The sequence below is a fragment of the Antechinus flavipes genome, chromosome 2, assembly GCF_016432865.1.
Source record: "Antechinus flavipes isolate AdamAnt ecotype Samford, QLD, Australia chromosome 2, AdamAnt_v2, whole genome shotgun sequence".
Lineage (NCBI taxonomy): Eukaryota > Metazoa > Chordata > Mammalia > Dasyuromorphia > Dasyuridae > Antechinus > Antechinus flavipes.
Window position 1 is genome coordinate 151304153 of NC_067399.1, and position 15861 is coordinate 151320013.

Sequence of the window (15861 nt, forward strand, 5' to 3'; positions counted from 1 at the left end):
CATGACTTGTGATCACTCAGATTAGGGTGGAGATTGTGGTAAAAAATATTGTTGGTAGGATTTTCTGTGTTGTCTTAGTTATGTCTTAGGTAATTAGCGCCATCTAGGATCATTAGTTGTATTCACTAATTTGTGTTTATGTTTATGTTTGAGCATTTATTAAGGGCCTATTGTGGGCAAAATACTTGTGCTGGGGAAGATACTGAATTTAGATGAGAAAGAACCCCTACCCTTAAAGAACTTGCAGTCCAGTAAAAGGAAAAGACTAATAAGAAATCAGAATATAATGTTACATGACCAAGTGTATTTGGTATGATATAAAGTACTGTGTGAGGTCCAAGAGAGAATGCTATTCATGAAAGAGAATCAAGGAAGGCTTGTTGAAGGAGGAGATATTTGAATTGTGATTCAAAGCCTGGATAAAAATTTAGCAGGCAAAAGTTGGAGAAAGGATTGCTTTAAGCAAAGATAATTCTAGGAACAAAAACATGGAGAATAGAGAATATAGAGCACATTTAAGGGACAGGCAACACTCCTTTTTGGAGTTTGTGGTGACTATATGTTTCCTTTGGTGCAATGCATCTTTTTTACATGATGAGGAAGTAAGATAAAATACAAGGCTAGAAGAGTGCCAGGTTGTAAAGAGTCTCAGATGTCAGGCAAAAGAGTTTGGAATTTGGTACAATATACTCAGGTTCTTTTTCTGATAAGTTTAGAAAACATTTCTCTTAGATATGCTTTATTTACAGTGTAATGTAACTTAACAATAGACTTAACTAGAGTCCAACTCTGAGGCTGCAGCAACAGCAGAAAGGTACCTTTCTGTTTCTGGGTGCCTTCTGATACTAACATTTTTGGACCTTTCTGTGGATCCTAGTAGTTTAGTGCTTGAACTTCACTCTCATTGGAATTAACTCAAGGAAGGAAGAATATACATATAAATACATACATGTATGTGTGTGCACGCTACATCTGCTCAGTTATGTATAGAATTATAATTTCCCCAATAGAGAAATACTTAAGGGAAGGAAATGAGAGAAAAGAGGAGAGGGGAATGATAAAAGAGAGGACAGAATGTGGGAGATGGTAGAGAAAAGCAAAATAGACTTTTTGAACAGAGATGGGATAAAAATAAAGAGAAGAAACAGAAAATGGAATAGAGGGAAATACACAGTAATCATAATGCAAATATGAATGGGAAAACTCAACCATAAAACAGAATCAGGTAACAGAAGGGATTAAAAAACAGAATCAACATTATATTCTTTATACGAGAACACACTTGAAGCAGAAACACTGAAAATTAAAATAAAACCCTTAAAATAAAGGGTTAAAACAGAATCTAATATGCTTTAATTGAACCAAAAACAAGGCTGGGGTAGCATTCATGATCTCAGACTAAGCAAAAGTAGACATGATTAATAAAAAGAATTGGGAAACTTAAGTTTTGTCAAAAGTTAACATAGACAATATGAAAATTTTTTTTATCAGAAAGTTTGTTTGATAAAAGCCTTATTTGTCAAATATATGCTGAGTATAGAATTGAGTGACATTTATTAAGATAAGAGCCATTCCCCAAGTGACATGATAAATGGTCAAAAGGATATTAAACGGGCAATTTTCAGAATAAGAAATCATATGTATATAGATATAGTCATATAAAAAGTGTCCAAATCACCATTAATTGGAGAAAGGCAAATTAAAACAGATCTGAGGTACTCCCTCACACCTAATGTTGGTAGAATAATTAAGTGGGCCCAAGCATTTTGAAGAATAATTTGGAACTAAGCCCAAAGGATTATAAAATTGCATTTCCTTTGACCCAGCCATACCACTACTAGGTCAATATCCCAAAGAAATCAAAGGAAAAGGGGAAAAAAAAAAAGACTTTTATACACAAAAATATTTATAACATTTCTTTTAGTGGTGACAAATAATTGGAAATCAAGGAGATGCCCATTAATTGGGGAATGGCTGAACAAGTTATAGTATATGATTATGATGGAATATTATTGTATGGTGAGAAGTAAGGTGGGTGGTTTCAGAAAAAGGCATAAGAACTGATCTAAAGTTAAATGAGAACCCAGGAGCTCATTGTGCACAGTAATAGCAATGCTGTAATGATGATCAGCTATGAAAGATTTGATTACTCTGATCGGTGCAATGATAGAAGAAAGACAATAATTCCAAAGGAGTCCCCGGAAAAACAATTGATGAGCTTTGAGTGCAAATTAAAGTATAATCTCACTTGATTTTTCTTGCTTTAAAAAAAAAAACCGTGGCTGATGTGGAATTATGTTTTGCATGATGTTAAACATATATAATTGATATGGGTAGGAGAATTTAATTTTTAATTTTTAAAATTTAAATTTAAAAAGAATAATTAAATTAATAAATTTAAATTTTTTGTTAAAAAGTTAACTACAGGACAGCTTTAAAATTAAGATATATAAAAAAGATTCACAATTTCATATATAACCCTTTTTTCCCTGCTCTTTGTACATAGAAATGTTTGTCTTCGTATCTTTCAGGTTCAGAATAACAAAATATAAAAATGATTTTTAAAAAACTTATAGAGAATTAAAATGAATAATTTTATTATTAACTTTAAAGATGTGTTGGTTTCCAAAATAAGTTGCAATTAGGCTTATGATAAGTATTGCTTCTAGTTCAAAATAATGCTACTATTTTGAGCTTCAGTTTCCATTTGTAATGGCAAAAGGAGAAATACATTGATTTAAAAAAAAAATAAACAATCTCAACATACCATATACAAATAGAGGTTGAAAATGTGGCAGGACTTTTAGTTATGAATATTTTATCAGCAGTTCTGGTCTAACATATTTTCAGCATGTAATCTAAAAGTTCATTTGTAAGTTGACTTTGGCAGAGAATGCTGAAGAACTATTCTCATAAAAGCCATCCTACACAGGGTAGTTAGATATTCAGCACTATAAATTTTTAGCCAAGAAAAAACCTTAGGAGCACAAGTTGTGATTCCCCCATTAATACTAAAGAAAGTAAAATCTACAGAAGAGAGAGGCCAAATTTTAGGAAGATAGTGAAAATGGAATTTGTATTTCTGCACCATGGCTTATTGAATGACAACAATATAGAAATGCATATATATATATATATATATATGTATGTATGTATGTAGAGTGGTTTATTCCAATGTAAAGAGGAAAATTTATATCAAAAATATCACTGGGACTTAAAATAGGATCTACAATTGGATTATAGTTCTGGAAGCATATGACATTTAATAGAAACAGCTTTTAAGTGAAAGAAGGTTGGAAAATGATAGGAATCATAATAGACGTTCTAGGACTGTTGTAATAAAATGAGATAATATTTCTGAGTTGCTCTGTAAATTGTAAAGCATATATAAAGGAAATAAGCATGTTTTGGAAATTGAGGCAAACACCTTAAATATGGCATGTCCAGGATCACAAAGCTGTTAAGTGATTGAAGCCACATTTGATCTCAAGGATTCCTCACTCTAGTTCCAATGCTCAATCCACTGTAATACCAGCTTCTGTAATAAGTTGAGTTTGGGAATCAGAATTCTAACCTGGTTTAGGGAAATGATTCAATACCAATGTGTTACTTTAGATATCTGTTGTGTATAGGTATTACCAAAAAAGCACCTAAAACTATTTTGATTTGCCCTAATGATAATTTCACTTTGTAGAAGGTTGAAGGAACTAATGAGGCAAACTTTTACTCTGGGCCTGAGGCTCACTGACAAGAAATTATTTGTTGTTTGATTAAAAGTAATAGAAACCTAGTGCAGAAGTGACAACGTATCATAGAATTTTTGATAGAGGAAGAGAAAAAGAAAAATATCATGGAATCTGACTTACATTTACTTATTTAGCAACAGATTTCACATGATTGAGAAAAAGAATGAGGTATAGGAGTCAGTGAACAAAAATTCTTCAATGGAAGTCAACTAAGCAGAGGCAGGAAGCTCTCAGGAATGAAATTCTGAAGATACAGAAAAAGTTTCTATGAGGAAGAATAGTTAACATATTTTCTCATCCACAGAGAAATGTGGATGCACAAGGAACTCGTCAACCAACTTAGATTTTAACAAGTTGTTTAAAAAATGGAAGCAAAGATAGTTAACAGATGATTTAATAAAAGTAATGGGATGACTAAGGTCCAAGAGAATATTGCTTAGATTGACCTAAAGTCAGGTTTAATATAAATTTGTTGAAATGTTCTTTTCATTTTTGCCTTTATATATCTATTTCTTATCTTTTTTAATTTTTAATTTTTTTTAACTTTTTATTGACATATCTATTTCTTATCACAATGTATGATACATAGTAGGCACATGAAAATGTTATTAATTTTTAATTGAATTTATATAAGATTCTAGTAACTTGTAACCCTAGATCAACACCCTTGTCTTGTATCCCTCCTCCTTTTCATAATCCCCATTTTCAGATTCTTTTAACTCCTTGCTTATATGAGCATATCACTTTTTCCAGCAATTTAGCTGATGTAATTACCCAGGCAAGAATCAGTTTAGAAGATATTTCTTCTTGTTCCCTGCCCAAGTCAAAAAATATGGTATCTCATCAGGTAGGATACATTTGTAAAGCTTTTCATAGTATTCCTGACCTTTTTCTGAAAAGGTCCATTCTGCCATAGCCAATTCCATTTAAGCCTAAGATGCTGAGATACTGAGAGCTCATCCTATGAATGTGGCCACAACCAATTAAAAGACTAAGAAAAAGGTGAAGATGAGGTGGAGCTGCCACCTTTCTGCCTCATCAGTTTAGATGCTAAGAAATCTGTAGTAGAGCCCCCTCCCAAAAAGCAGAGAAAATACCTCAGAAAGAAATACAGAAAAATAGAGATAGCATATCATAATGTGTGGCTTCCAGCAGCTGTGTGATACATGAGTGTGTGACTTCCTGAGCTTGGAAGATATGCTCTAGGGGACCTGAACTGGCAGAAATCATGATGGGAAGCAGGGCTGATATCAAATGGTAGCTTCTTTCTTACCTATACGATCAGCTAGTGATCAAACAGGTCTTGTGGATTTCACTGACTAAAAGTGAAATCCCAGAGCATGTAACTATGCATTGTACTAAAGAGTATGCATCATGTCATTACAGTGCATATTCATATGGACTATTTGTATCTGTTCTGAGCTCCTATTGGTCTGATAAGCCACAGTTGGACACACTGTACCTTGACCCAACATAGTAATATTATTTTGGTCCTCTTTGAGAACAAAGGATAATAACCAACCAACAGTGCATGTATATAATGAGACTGAGGAAGAATTAAGGAAATAGAAAGGGTAATCGGAGATAAGATTTAGAGCAATAAATGATAGATTGAACTGTTTAGGTCTTAATGCTTGTTTTTTACCAAAAAAGAATCATATTTGAACTGGAAAGAACAAAAAAAAAATGGGTAATGGGCAGTTAAAAACCATATAGGAAGAAAAAGAACACCTAACTGCCTTGGGTAAGTACATATCACTAGCCAAGATTAGTCATATCCCAGGGAGTTGAAAGAATCTAAAATAAATGAGTCCTAAATTATTCTTGATCCTCCTGAATGATTGCAAAGAAAGAAAGAAAGAGGTTGCAGAACTAGAGAAGGGCATATTATTTTAAATTTCAGAAGAGAATGGATTCCATAAACTTTCGGCTAATGTCTTGTACTATTATAGAATATATCATCAAATGGAGAGTTTGGTGTTCAATAATTTTCGTTTGTGTCTGACTCTTTGTGACCCTGTTTGGGTTTTTTTTTTGGGGGGGGAAGGGGCAGAGATTTTTCATTGGTTTGACATTTCCTTCTCCAGCTTATTTTACAAATGAGGAAACTGAGGTAAACAGTTACATGATTTGCTTAGGGGTCCCACTGCTAGTAAATGTCTGATTTGAACTCAGGAAGGTAAGTCTTCCTGACTCCAGCTCCAGCATTCTAAGTATCACCTAAGCTGCCAAATTGATAGGCAGTGAATACCAATCTCTTGATAGAAAGGCAAAAGACTCAGTGTAAAATGAGACTTTTTCTTTTTTGGGTTGGCTAATGGGGGCAATTTGTTTAACCCAATTATAAGTGTTTACAATAAGACTTTTTTCTTTCTCATTTGGGGATAGGGGAAGCCTGGGAGTGAGAAAAAGATTTTACTGATTAAAAAAATTTTCAATCTGATTTGAAGAAATTTGTTAAACATGAATAGAAAATGAGTATATGAACTGAGTCAGAGTGAAGAGAGTAGAAGTAGGAGAATAGTTTATACAATAACAGCAATGTTGTAAAGACAATCAACTCTAAGAGAACTTACAAACAATGATAAATGTCATCATTAACTACAATTTCAGAGAACTGATAGCCATTCTACTCACTTCATGACAGACAGGTAATAGATTCAGGGTGCAGAAGACGTGTATATGTTTTTTGGATGTGGCAATTGCAGGAATTTGTTTTGTTTCTCAGTGTATATCTGTTGCAGGGATTTTATTATTCCTTTTTTTTCCCCCCCAGTGGGAAAGAGGGGGAGGTAAGAGGGAGGGGGAAAAAATTTGTTAAGAGGTGGGGTCATATTAGAGTGAACTCATTTTCTTTTATAAGGTTTATTAGACTGATGAATTGGGGAATACTTAGTTTACCAGGATTTTAGCAAAATGACTGATCAAATGTTAAGTGCTATTTTTGTGGACAAGATGAGGAGATGTGTCTTATTTGTTCAATCATGTTCAACTCTACCAACAATACTATCCATGGGCAAGTATATTGTTTGGAATGGTTTGCCATTTCTTTCTCCAATGGATTAAGGCTGGGGTCCTCAAACTACGACCTGCGGGCCAGATGCAACAGCTGAGGACGTTTATCCCCCTCACCCAGGGCTATGAAGTTTCTTTATTTAAAGGCCCACAAAACAAAGTTTTTGTTTTTACTATAGTCTGGCCCTCCAACAGTCTGAGGGACAGTGAACTGGCCCCCTATTTAAAAAGTTTGGGGACCCCTGGATTAAGGCAAACAGAGATTGTAACTTTGTCAGAGTCACACAGCTAATAAGTGTCTGAGACTAAATTTAGACTCAGGTCTTTCTGACACTATGCCCAACATTGTCCCCTGAACAATCTAGCTACCTCAGATGTGAATACATAATAACAAGGTGAAATGTATTTCTAATTAACCCCAAAGGATGGTCTGACATAAATTTGGAAGGAAATTTCTAGTAGAACATAATGGAGTTCTATGCTTGTCTCTTTGCTTTAAAAATATTTTATATCAGTGATTTGGATAAAGATCTAGATGATGATATCATATCTAGTTTGAAAGATCAGATTTATAGATAACATAAAGCTGTGAAGGAAAACTAACATTGGTCAGTCAGCCAATAAGCATTTAAATACCTACTATGTGCTAAACACTGTACTACACCCTGGAGATAAAAAAAAAAAAAAAAAAAGAAGCAGAGGACAGTTCTTGCTTTCTAGGAGCTCACAGTCTAATGAAGGAGATAACAAGCAAACATGTACAAAGCAGCTATGTAAAAGATAAATAGGAAATAATTAAAAGAAGAAAGGCATAAGAATATAAGAGGGTTAAGAAAAGGGGACTTAAAGGAAGCCAGTAAGCAGAATAAGGAGACATGTTCTAGGCATGAGAGACAGAAAAATAGCCAAGGCAGAGAGAGAGAGAAAGAGAGAGAATATAAGTAGAGCAGCCAAGAGTCCAGAGTCACTGGATTAAATATGAGAAGAATTAAGGTGTGAGAAGACTGGAAAAGTAGAAGAAGACTTCATTGAAAAAGAGCTTTGAATGCCAGAGGATTTTGTATTTGCTCATGGAGGTAATAGGGACTCAGTAGAATTTATTGAGCTGAACCTGCTCTTTAGGAAAATCACCTTGGTAGCTTAATGGAGGATGGATTGGAATGAGGAGAAACTTAAGGCAAGAAAACCACCAACAGACTGTTATGGTAGTCCAAGCATAAGTTGATGAACTTACCCTGCACCCTGTACCAGGGTGGTGGCAATTATCAGAGGGGAGAAGGGAAGGATATTCAAAAAATGTTGCAGATGTGAAATCAGCAGGCTTTGGCTACAGATTGGATATGGGAGGTGAGAAATGGTAAGGCTAGACACTTGGTTGAGAAAGCCGGAAGGACTGGGAAGATGTGGTGGAAATGTTTGTGTCATAAGAAACATCCAATATGTAGAATTCAAAGAAGTAAAGAAAGACTTTTATGAACTGATGCAGTATGAAGCAAGAGTCAAAAGGATAATGTGCTTGATTCCAATTATGTAAACAACAAATATACCATTAAAAAAAATAAAGTAAAGCATAACTAAAAGTATTGGCCATCTTTAGTCCTGAAGTCCATGAAAAAAAATTTCTCCTGTGGAGATATGAAGGAATTACAAGTGAAATACGTGTGTGTGCATGATGGTTATGCCAATTAATTTTGTTGCTTTTGTTGTTAGTGAAGATTCAATGGGGGCAGCATGGTAGTGGATGCCTCTTCTCTCTGCTAGCAAGTTGACTGAGACTGTTGGATTGATTGAGTTTGGGAGTTCTGAACTGCAGAGGGTTCAGGTGGTTGAATGTCCACATTCACTGTAGTAATAGCCCTGATCCCTTGGGAGAGCCACAGAAGGAAGTACCGCCTTGGTCAATTGGAAATGGAGAAGGTCAGAGCTCCCATTAGTGGTTTCTAATCTTCTAGTTTGGGTAAAATAGAATTAATTTTAAAAAAGGAAAGAAAAAGGAATGATGGTGTGTTTGTTTTGAAGCATCATTTAAGCTTTTAAAAAGGCTGTGATACCACAGGTCATCACAGTCCTCCTCTTTGTTGTAATATGAGTGAATTGAATAAAACACAAGTAGGAAACCCCATCTGGATGCAGGATTCTCAACAAGAAATGAATCTTGTAGATTGGCAATCACTTGGTACTATCTTTAGAGGGAATCTATCTCTTATGTAGCTCAAACAAGCCATTCACATATTCAGGATGTTCATAAATCAAGTGTTGGTAAATAAGGAAGTGAGTGCTTAAAGTAATGTAACTTCACTTAAAAACTATGAGTTAGAGGATCTTTTCTTACTAATTCAGACTGGCCTATCTCCAAGATAGTCCTAATTTTTGCCTAGTTACTCTGTGTTTATGGCATACTTTGACATTTTAGTTTTGAATTAATTCTATGAAACCAAATAAAATTTTAATTTTAAAAGGGGAAAAGGAATATGCAATCATTTCTTATTATTTTTGTCATATTTTCAGGCACACAGTCCCTGCAGTGTTATGGAAGAATGCTCAAGGAAAGGACCAAGTATGGTATGAGGATACCTTGGCTTCTAACCATCCTATCATTCTTTATTTACATGGAAATGCAGGCACTAGGTAAGGATGAAATGAATCAGTTATAAACATACATGATTTATACCTCTTTTTTAGTTGGTGGCTTAAATTGCTGTAGTGGAAATTGTTGATTCCAGTGAAAGAATGCTCTAATTCCTGTTATTTTAAAGGGGGCGAGAGTTAAGTCTACTTCCACACAGGTTTCAGGAAAGTGAAACCAGTGATGTCTTAAAGCTGATGAGAAAGCATGACCTGTAATAAAAAGAAACACCTGAAGTAGTTTTGTACTTCAATCTAGAGTTGAGGAGGTGGCTGGGAAGGGAAGCGAAAGATAAATGCAAATGCAGAGAAAATAAATGAAGAATAGATACCACATAAAAGAAAAAGCCAAGCCTGGGGAATTATGAAAGAATGATTCAGTGTCCACTCAGATTGTTGTACTTGGCTCCAAGACAAGCACTTAAAATGCATGTGACCAGTATCGAAAGTGCATATTGTATATTAATTAGAATTGGAATGTCAAAATTGGCTTTCAACACTTAGTTCCATGTGCATATTCTTTTTTTAATAATAGCTTTTTATTTTCAAAATACATACAAAAGTAGTTTTCATCATTCATCCTTGGAAAACCTTATGTTCCAAATTTTTCTCTTTCTGTTCCCCCAAATCCTTCCCCTAGAAAGCAAAGAATCCAATATGGTAAACATGTGCAATTATTCTATATTTATATATTTTTATGATATATATAGAATTTATATATTTTATGATATATATAGAATATATATCATATGCATATTCTGAAGGAAAATAATAAGATGTAGTAGAAAGGAGGAAAAGAACAAATATTAAGTGCCTATATTGTGCCAAGTACTGTGCTAAGCCCTTTATAAATGTTGCCTCATTTAATTCAAATAATAATCAAATAATAATTCAGGATTTAGAATCAGTGGACCTGGTTTTACACCCAGTGCTATCACTGATTAACTATATGACCTTGGGAAAAAGTAATTTTTCTTCCCTGGACCTCAGTTTTCTCATCTGTAAATAAAGAGGATAGACTAAAAATTACCTCTTAGGTCTTTTCCTATTCAGAAATTATGATGATTTGATCTGGAATTCATGTGGGTGTCAGCTGAATTATTTCTTTTAAGCAAAATAAGGCAAAATTTCTGTAACTCTAAGTAATATAAGTGGCCTAAGAGTCTGTATTGTTTTTTCCTTTGTTTTTTAGATAGTCTATTTTATATAATAGTGTGAATATACTTTAAATATGATCTAGATTAACTTTAGCCAATAGTCTATTTTACATAATAGTGTGAATATACTTTAAATATGATCTAGATTAACTTTAGCCTTGCTACTGTAGATCAGTTTTGTTTTGTTTTTTCCCCCAAGAAACAAACTATGGGATAAGCAAAGAAATGAGTAGTTATAAATGACTCTGGCACTTAAGAACACGCTGTGTGATGTTGCACAATATAAAGGCAGTTTGGCATGGGGATTGAGGGCTGGGAGAGGGAAGACTTTAAGAGGGAGAAGAAAAGTATCAAAGAGCAATTGTAAGGGGTCTTTCTGTAGGAAGGAAATGAGGCACAGTACGTGTGTTAGCCTTAGGCGCCTACAGAGTTTGGCGTTTCAGAAAGAATCATAGAAAGCATGTAACACATAAGAGCAGGATTTTAAGCCAAGAAAATAGAATGCTGCCCTTCTGAATTATGGATGTATTTCTCAATTTGCTTTCCTCTTTGGACAGGACAAGGGCAGTGGGCTGCTCTTCCTCTTTTTTGAGGGTATACATAGTTAAAAATAGTTTCTGCTGCATCTTCTTTCTCTGTATTCAAGGAGATGCACAGTCTACTTATATTTGATAATCAACATGTGTTTATTAAGCACTTTCTGTTGGAATTATTCTAAGCACTGGGGAATACAAAGAAAATGCAAACATAGTCCCTTCCCTCAAGGGGATGACTTTCTAATGGAGGAGATCACATGGACCTAATTAGGTACAGAGCAGATCATGTTGATAATTGCATTGTAAAGGAGATTTAACTCTGATATAAAAGGCTTCTTAGGTTTATGAAGATGAATAGTGGTTTTATTATTATTTCTTCTTTCTGCTCCCTCAGACTGAAAGTAAGGAAGGAAAGAAGAGCTTGGTTTCTTTTACAAGAATGCAACTATTTCCCTCTTTCCTTTTTGTTCCCCCTTCCTCATTTTTTATTTAACATGTGATTACTGTCTGGTTCCTTTCCCTTCTATCTTTAGATATGTACAGTTCTCTACTATCTTAAACTTTCTCACTCTTGCTTTCAGATAGCAGCTTATTTCATGCATTTCACAATTAGATTTCTCATACAACTGGTCTGTTTCCTCTACCCACTCTCTGAGTTTCAAATCTAGCTTCCACTTCTCCATTATATAGTCACTACTATACTGAAGATTAAAAGTAGTCTAATCACTATCAAGACCTTTCTTTAATTTATTCATTTTTCTTTGATAATCAGATGTACTTCCAGGAATTCAAGTGAACACTTTTTTTTTTTTTGAAAGGAGGCAATAAGAGTCAAGTCCCAGGATCAAATAGTAAGCTTCTGAAATCTATTCTGAACTCAGATTCTTCTGACTCCCGAGTCTGTGCTCTACCAAAAACGTCCTAAGCTGCCCTCAACTTTTTATTTTCAAATGACTCCCAAATCTCTCCAGTCCCGCATTTCTAGTTATCTGTCAATTCTCTCTACTGACATATATTTCCATCATTTCATATGGTATAATACCATAGATATTTATTAAATATCTACTGTGTACCAGATGCTGTGCTGCAGTGCTATGGGGAGACAAAGAATCCCTGCCCTCAAAGAGCTATAATTTATTTATTTGTTTGTTTGTTTATTTATATTTTTTATTATAGCTTTTTATTGACAGAATATATGCATGGGTAATTTTTCAACATTGTCCCTTGCAATCACTTTTGTTCCAACTTTTCCCTTCCTTCCCTCCACCTCCTCCCCTAGATGGCAGGAAATCTCATACATGTTAAACATGTTAAAGTGTATCTTAAATACAATATATGTGTACATATTTGCACAGTTCTCTTGTTGCACAAGAAAAATCAGATTCAGAAAAATAAAAATAACCTGGGAAGAAAAACAAAAATGCAAATAGTCCATATTCATTTCTCTGGGTGTGGCTGGTTCTGTTCATCATTGATCAATTGGAACTGAATTGGATCTTCTCATTGCTGAAGATATCTGCTAAAGAACTATAATTTAATGGAGAAAGACATATACCCCTTCTGTTCTCCCCAAAAAGCTGAAAAGAGTCAGGAGGGCCAGTATAAGGGAATGAAGTTCCAAAGAGTCAAATCCAAGCAGAACTACTGGTAGAAAATAGAGTTACCTGAAAAGGTTCTGAAAATTCTGAGTGCTTTATAAAGGAAGCCTTTGGGAATAGTTTATTGCTCTTTCTTCTAGTCTCTTCCAATCTGAAGGAATTCAACAAATGTTTAAAAGCAAACTCAATATCTCCCTCCTTCTCAGTATTAGCTTTGCCTCCTATCATATTTCTTTCAGTGATACTGATAAAGTCCTGAATAGTGTGTTGGACAGAGAGAATCTGAAGAATTAATCCCTGAGGTAAGCAGGGACAAGGCACTGATAGAGATCAGTTTATCTCCATCATCCTACCCACGAGGGAGGTCATCTATTCAGAAATCCAAGTTATGTGAAACCTCTGAAACCCATCCTCTGTAGAGGTCTCCAGCAGTCTCATCTAGCCATTTCCTGTCAAAAATCTTAGTCCTGTCCCTGAGGTTAAATTTTCTTTATAAAATCTACTTATGAGCCATCACATGACTGCTACCTTCCTTTGGGTCAGTCTGCCGTGCCACTCTGCCTCGAGGTTTCTTTCTCTTTATCCCCCAGGCCGGGTGTATCTCTCCTAACTCCATTATGCTTCCCAATCCCCTTTCTCCTCCTCCTGGTTAACTCTTTCAGGATTTAGTCTGCCAGCTAAGGACATGCCCCAACTTCTTGGGGGTGCTCCTTTTCTATAGAGTAATTGTGAGTTCCACTGAGAAATTTGTCTTTCATATGTTCTCCCACTCTATTTCATATTTACCATTTCTGATGTCTTTTTATCCTGCATTTCATCTATAACCTCTTATAGGCTTATAGGTAAATAAATCTACCTTTTGCCAAAGAGAATGGCCATTGTGAGTTCTTCACATGACCAAACTCCAGCTTTTGGTGTCTGCCATTATCTGTTGTTTACATCACCCACATCAGTACTATATTATTTTCACTTACCAAAACTATGACCTTGATATAATTGACTTCCCATATTATAAACCAAGCAAGATAATGATTTTTTTTTCCTTTCAGGAGAGCTGTTACAGTTGCTGGGCTGCTGTCCTACGCAGTGCCATGTTTTTTGTTGTTGTTGTTGTTGTTTTTGAGAACATATTTATTGATACCTTTTTTCCCCTCTCTGGATCCTACTTTATGTCAAAGAAAATCAACAAATCAACACATTGGCCACACTAATTGTCGAAGCCATTGTTTGTTCTCAAAAACTACTTCTCAAAACTCTTCAATGTTTTTTGTTTACTCATAGGACAAAGTCCATATTCTTTTGCTTGGCATTTGAAGCTCTCCAAAATTATCCCCAGCCTCTTATGCTCCATAGTACTCTTACAACATCACCTTTCAGACAGCTCTTATGCTTCTCTATGTATATACTTGTGCACATGCAGTTCCATATGTCTAGAACGTCCTCCTCACCCTTTCAATTCAATCCCATCTTTTTTCAAATCCAGGCTCAAACTGTACTACACCTTTACTATTCATTTGCAAATTGATTATGTACTGCATTAGGGCTTCTCCTTTTTTTTTTTTTTTTTTTTTTTTGGCTGAGGCAATTGAGGTAAGTGACTTGCCCAGGGTCACTAGGAAGTATTATTTGATTTGATTTGAACTTGGGTCCTCCTGACTTCAGGGCTGGTGCTCTATCCACTATGTCACCTAGCTGCCCCTGGGGCATCTCTTCTTGTGTTATCTTGAATGAATTGTTATTGTACAGTCTTGCATGTTTTAACTTTTTTTCCCTTGTGTCTTTGTCCTGTAATGCCGGAGAAACTGAGCAAGATAGAGATTAGAGTGTATTTAATGGTTTATTAAATGGAGAGATATACTGGAACCAAATGGATCCATGGTTTGGTCCCAGGGCTGAATGAGACTATAGTAATATATGTTCTTTGATGACAGAAATCCTGTTAAGGTATTTTTGTATCCCTTTTGTATCTGCTAAAATATCCTATAATAGTCATCATTCATTAAATATTTGGTTTTCAATTGTATGTAGTATGGCTGAATTACCAGTGTACTGTGAAAGGGAATATACATGCTCTTCATTGCCTATAGTAGGTGTTCAGAGTTTGATTATGATAAAAGACATTATACTACAGTGCTTTAGAGTTTACAAAGCTCTTTCACATGTCATTAATAATAAAAACAATAACAACTATCGTCTGTTTAGGCTTACAAAGAGCTTTTCTCTAGGAAAGTAGTTGATATTATTATGCCCATTTTAAAGATGCCACCTAACCCCAATTACCTTTAAACACACACAGACACACACACACAACTACTACATTTGAGCTTCACTATAGCAAAATAAGGTAGTATAAGTATTATTATCATCAGCCCTGTTTTAGTGGATGAGGAAAATTGCACTCAGACAAGTTGTGATTTGTTCAAATTTAGCTCTTACTTGGACTCTTATGTCACATTCTCTTTTATTGTCCTGACTCAGTTTCCCTAATTATCCTGACTCAGTTCTGCCTTGGTTTCCCTGCTTCTCAGTCCTGCAAAACCACCCCTCTCTCTTTATCAGAATATTTTATAAGGATAAAAGATCTTATGTCTTAGAATAATCAGAATGCCTCTCTCCATCCCAAGCTACTGGAATGTCAGTTACGGTCTTATCAAGATGCCTCTCCCCATGTCTGGGGTGCCTCCCCCAATTATGTCATCCCTTCTCAGGTGGCTTACCCCACCCTGTCAAGAGTCCTGTTCCTGCTCTCAACACCCTGACTCCGCCCCTGCCTCAGTCTCCCCTCTGCTTCTGAGTCACGTGTATATATGTCTTTGAGAACTCACATTGTTGGCTGGCTAGATTTTTGGAGACTATAGTCTCCAAGCCCTAGGACCAAATCATGGATCCATTTGGTTCCAGTATATCTCTCCATTTAATAAACCATTAAATACTCTCTAATCTCTATCTTGCTCAGTTTCTCCGGCATTACAGGACAAAAGTCACTAAGCTTCTCTGTCCCTCAGTTTCTTCATCTGTAAAATGAAGGGATTGGTCTTGGTGGCCTCTGAAAGTTCCTTTCATGTCTGAATCTATGATACTCTTAGTAAGGTAAATAATATAATTCCAATCCTTATAAGATTTTTTTAAAAAGGAAGCCACCATATGAAATAATGTCTGGTCTTTTATGTAGCACTTTAAGGTT

At 35.2% G+C, this 15861-nt stretch overlaps 1 protein-coding gene across 4 annotated transcripts in view; it reads left to right on the plus strand.

Annotated features, from left to right (window-relative positions):
* The window catches only part of ABHD12 (abhydrolase domain containing 12, lysophospholipase), a 130128-nt gene that overhangs the window by 77186 nt on the left and 37081 nt on the right, over nucleotides 1-15861 (plus strand). For all 4 annotated transcript variants that reach the window (XM_051975823.1, XM_051975821.1, XM_051975822.1 and 1 more), the window contains one exon: nucleotides 9270-9389. In XM_051975823.1, the coding sequence (XP_051831783.1) occupies nucleotides 9270-9389 (120 nt within the window). The remainder of the gene's footprint in view (nucleotides 1-9269; nucleotides 9390-15861) is intronic.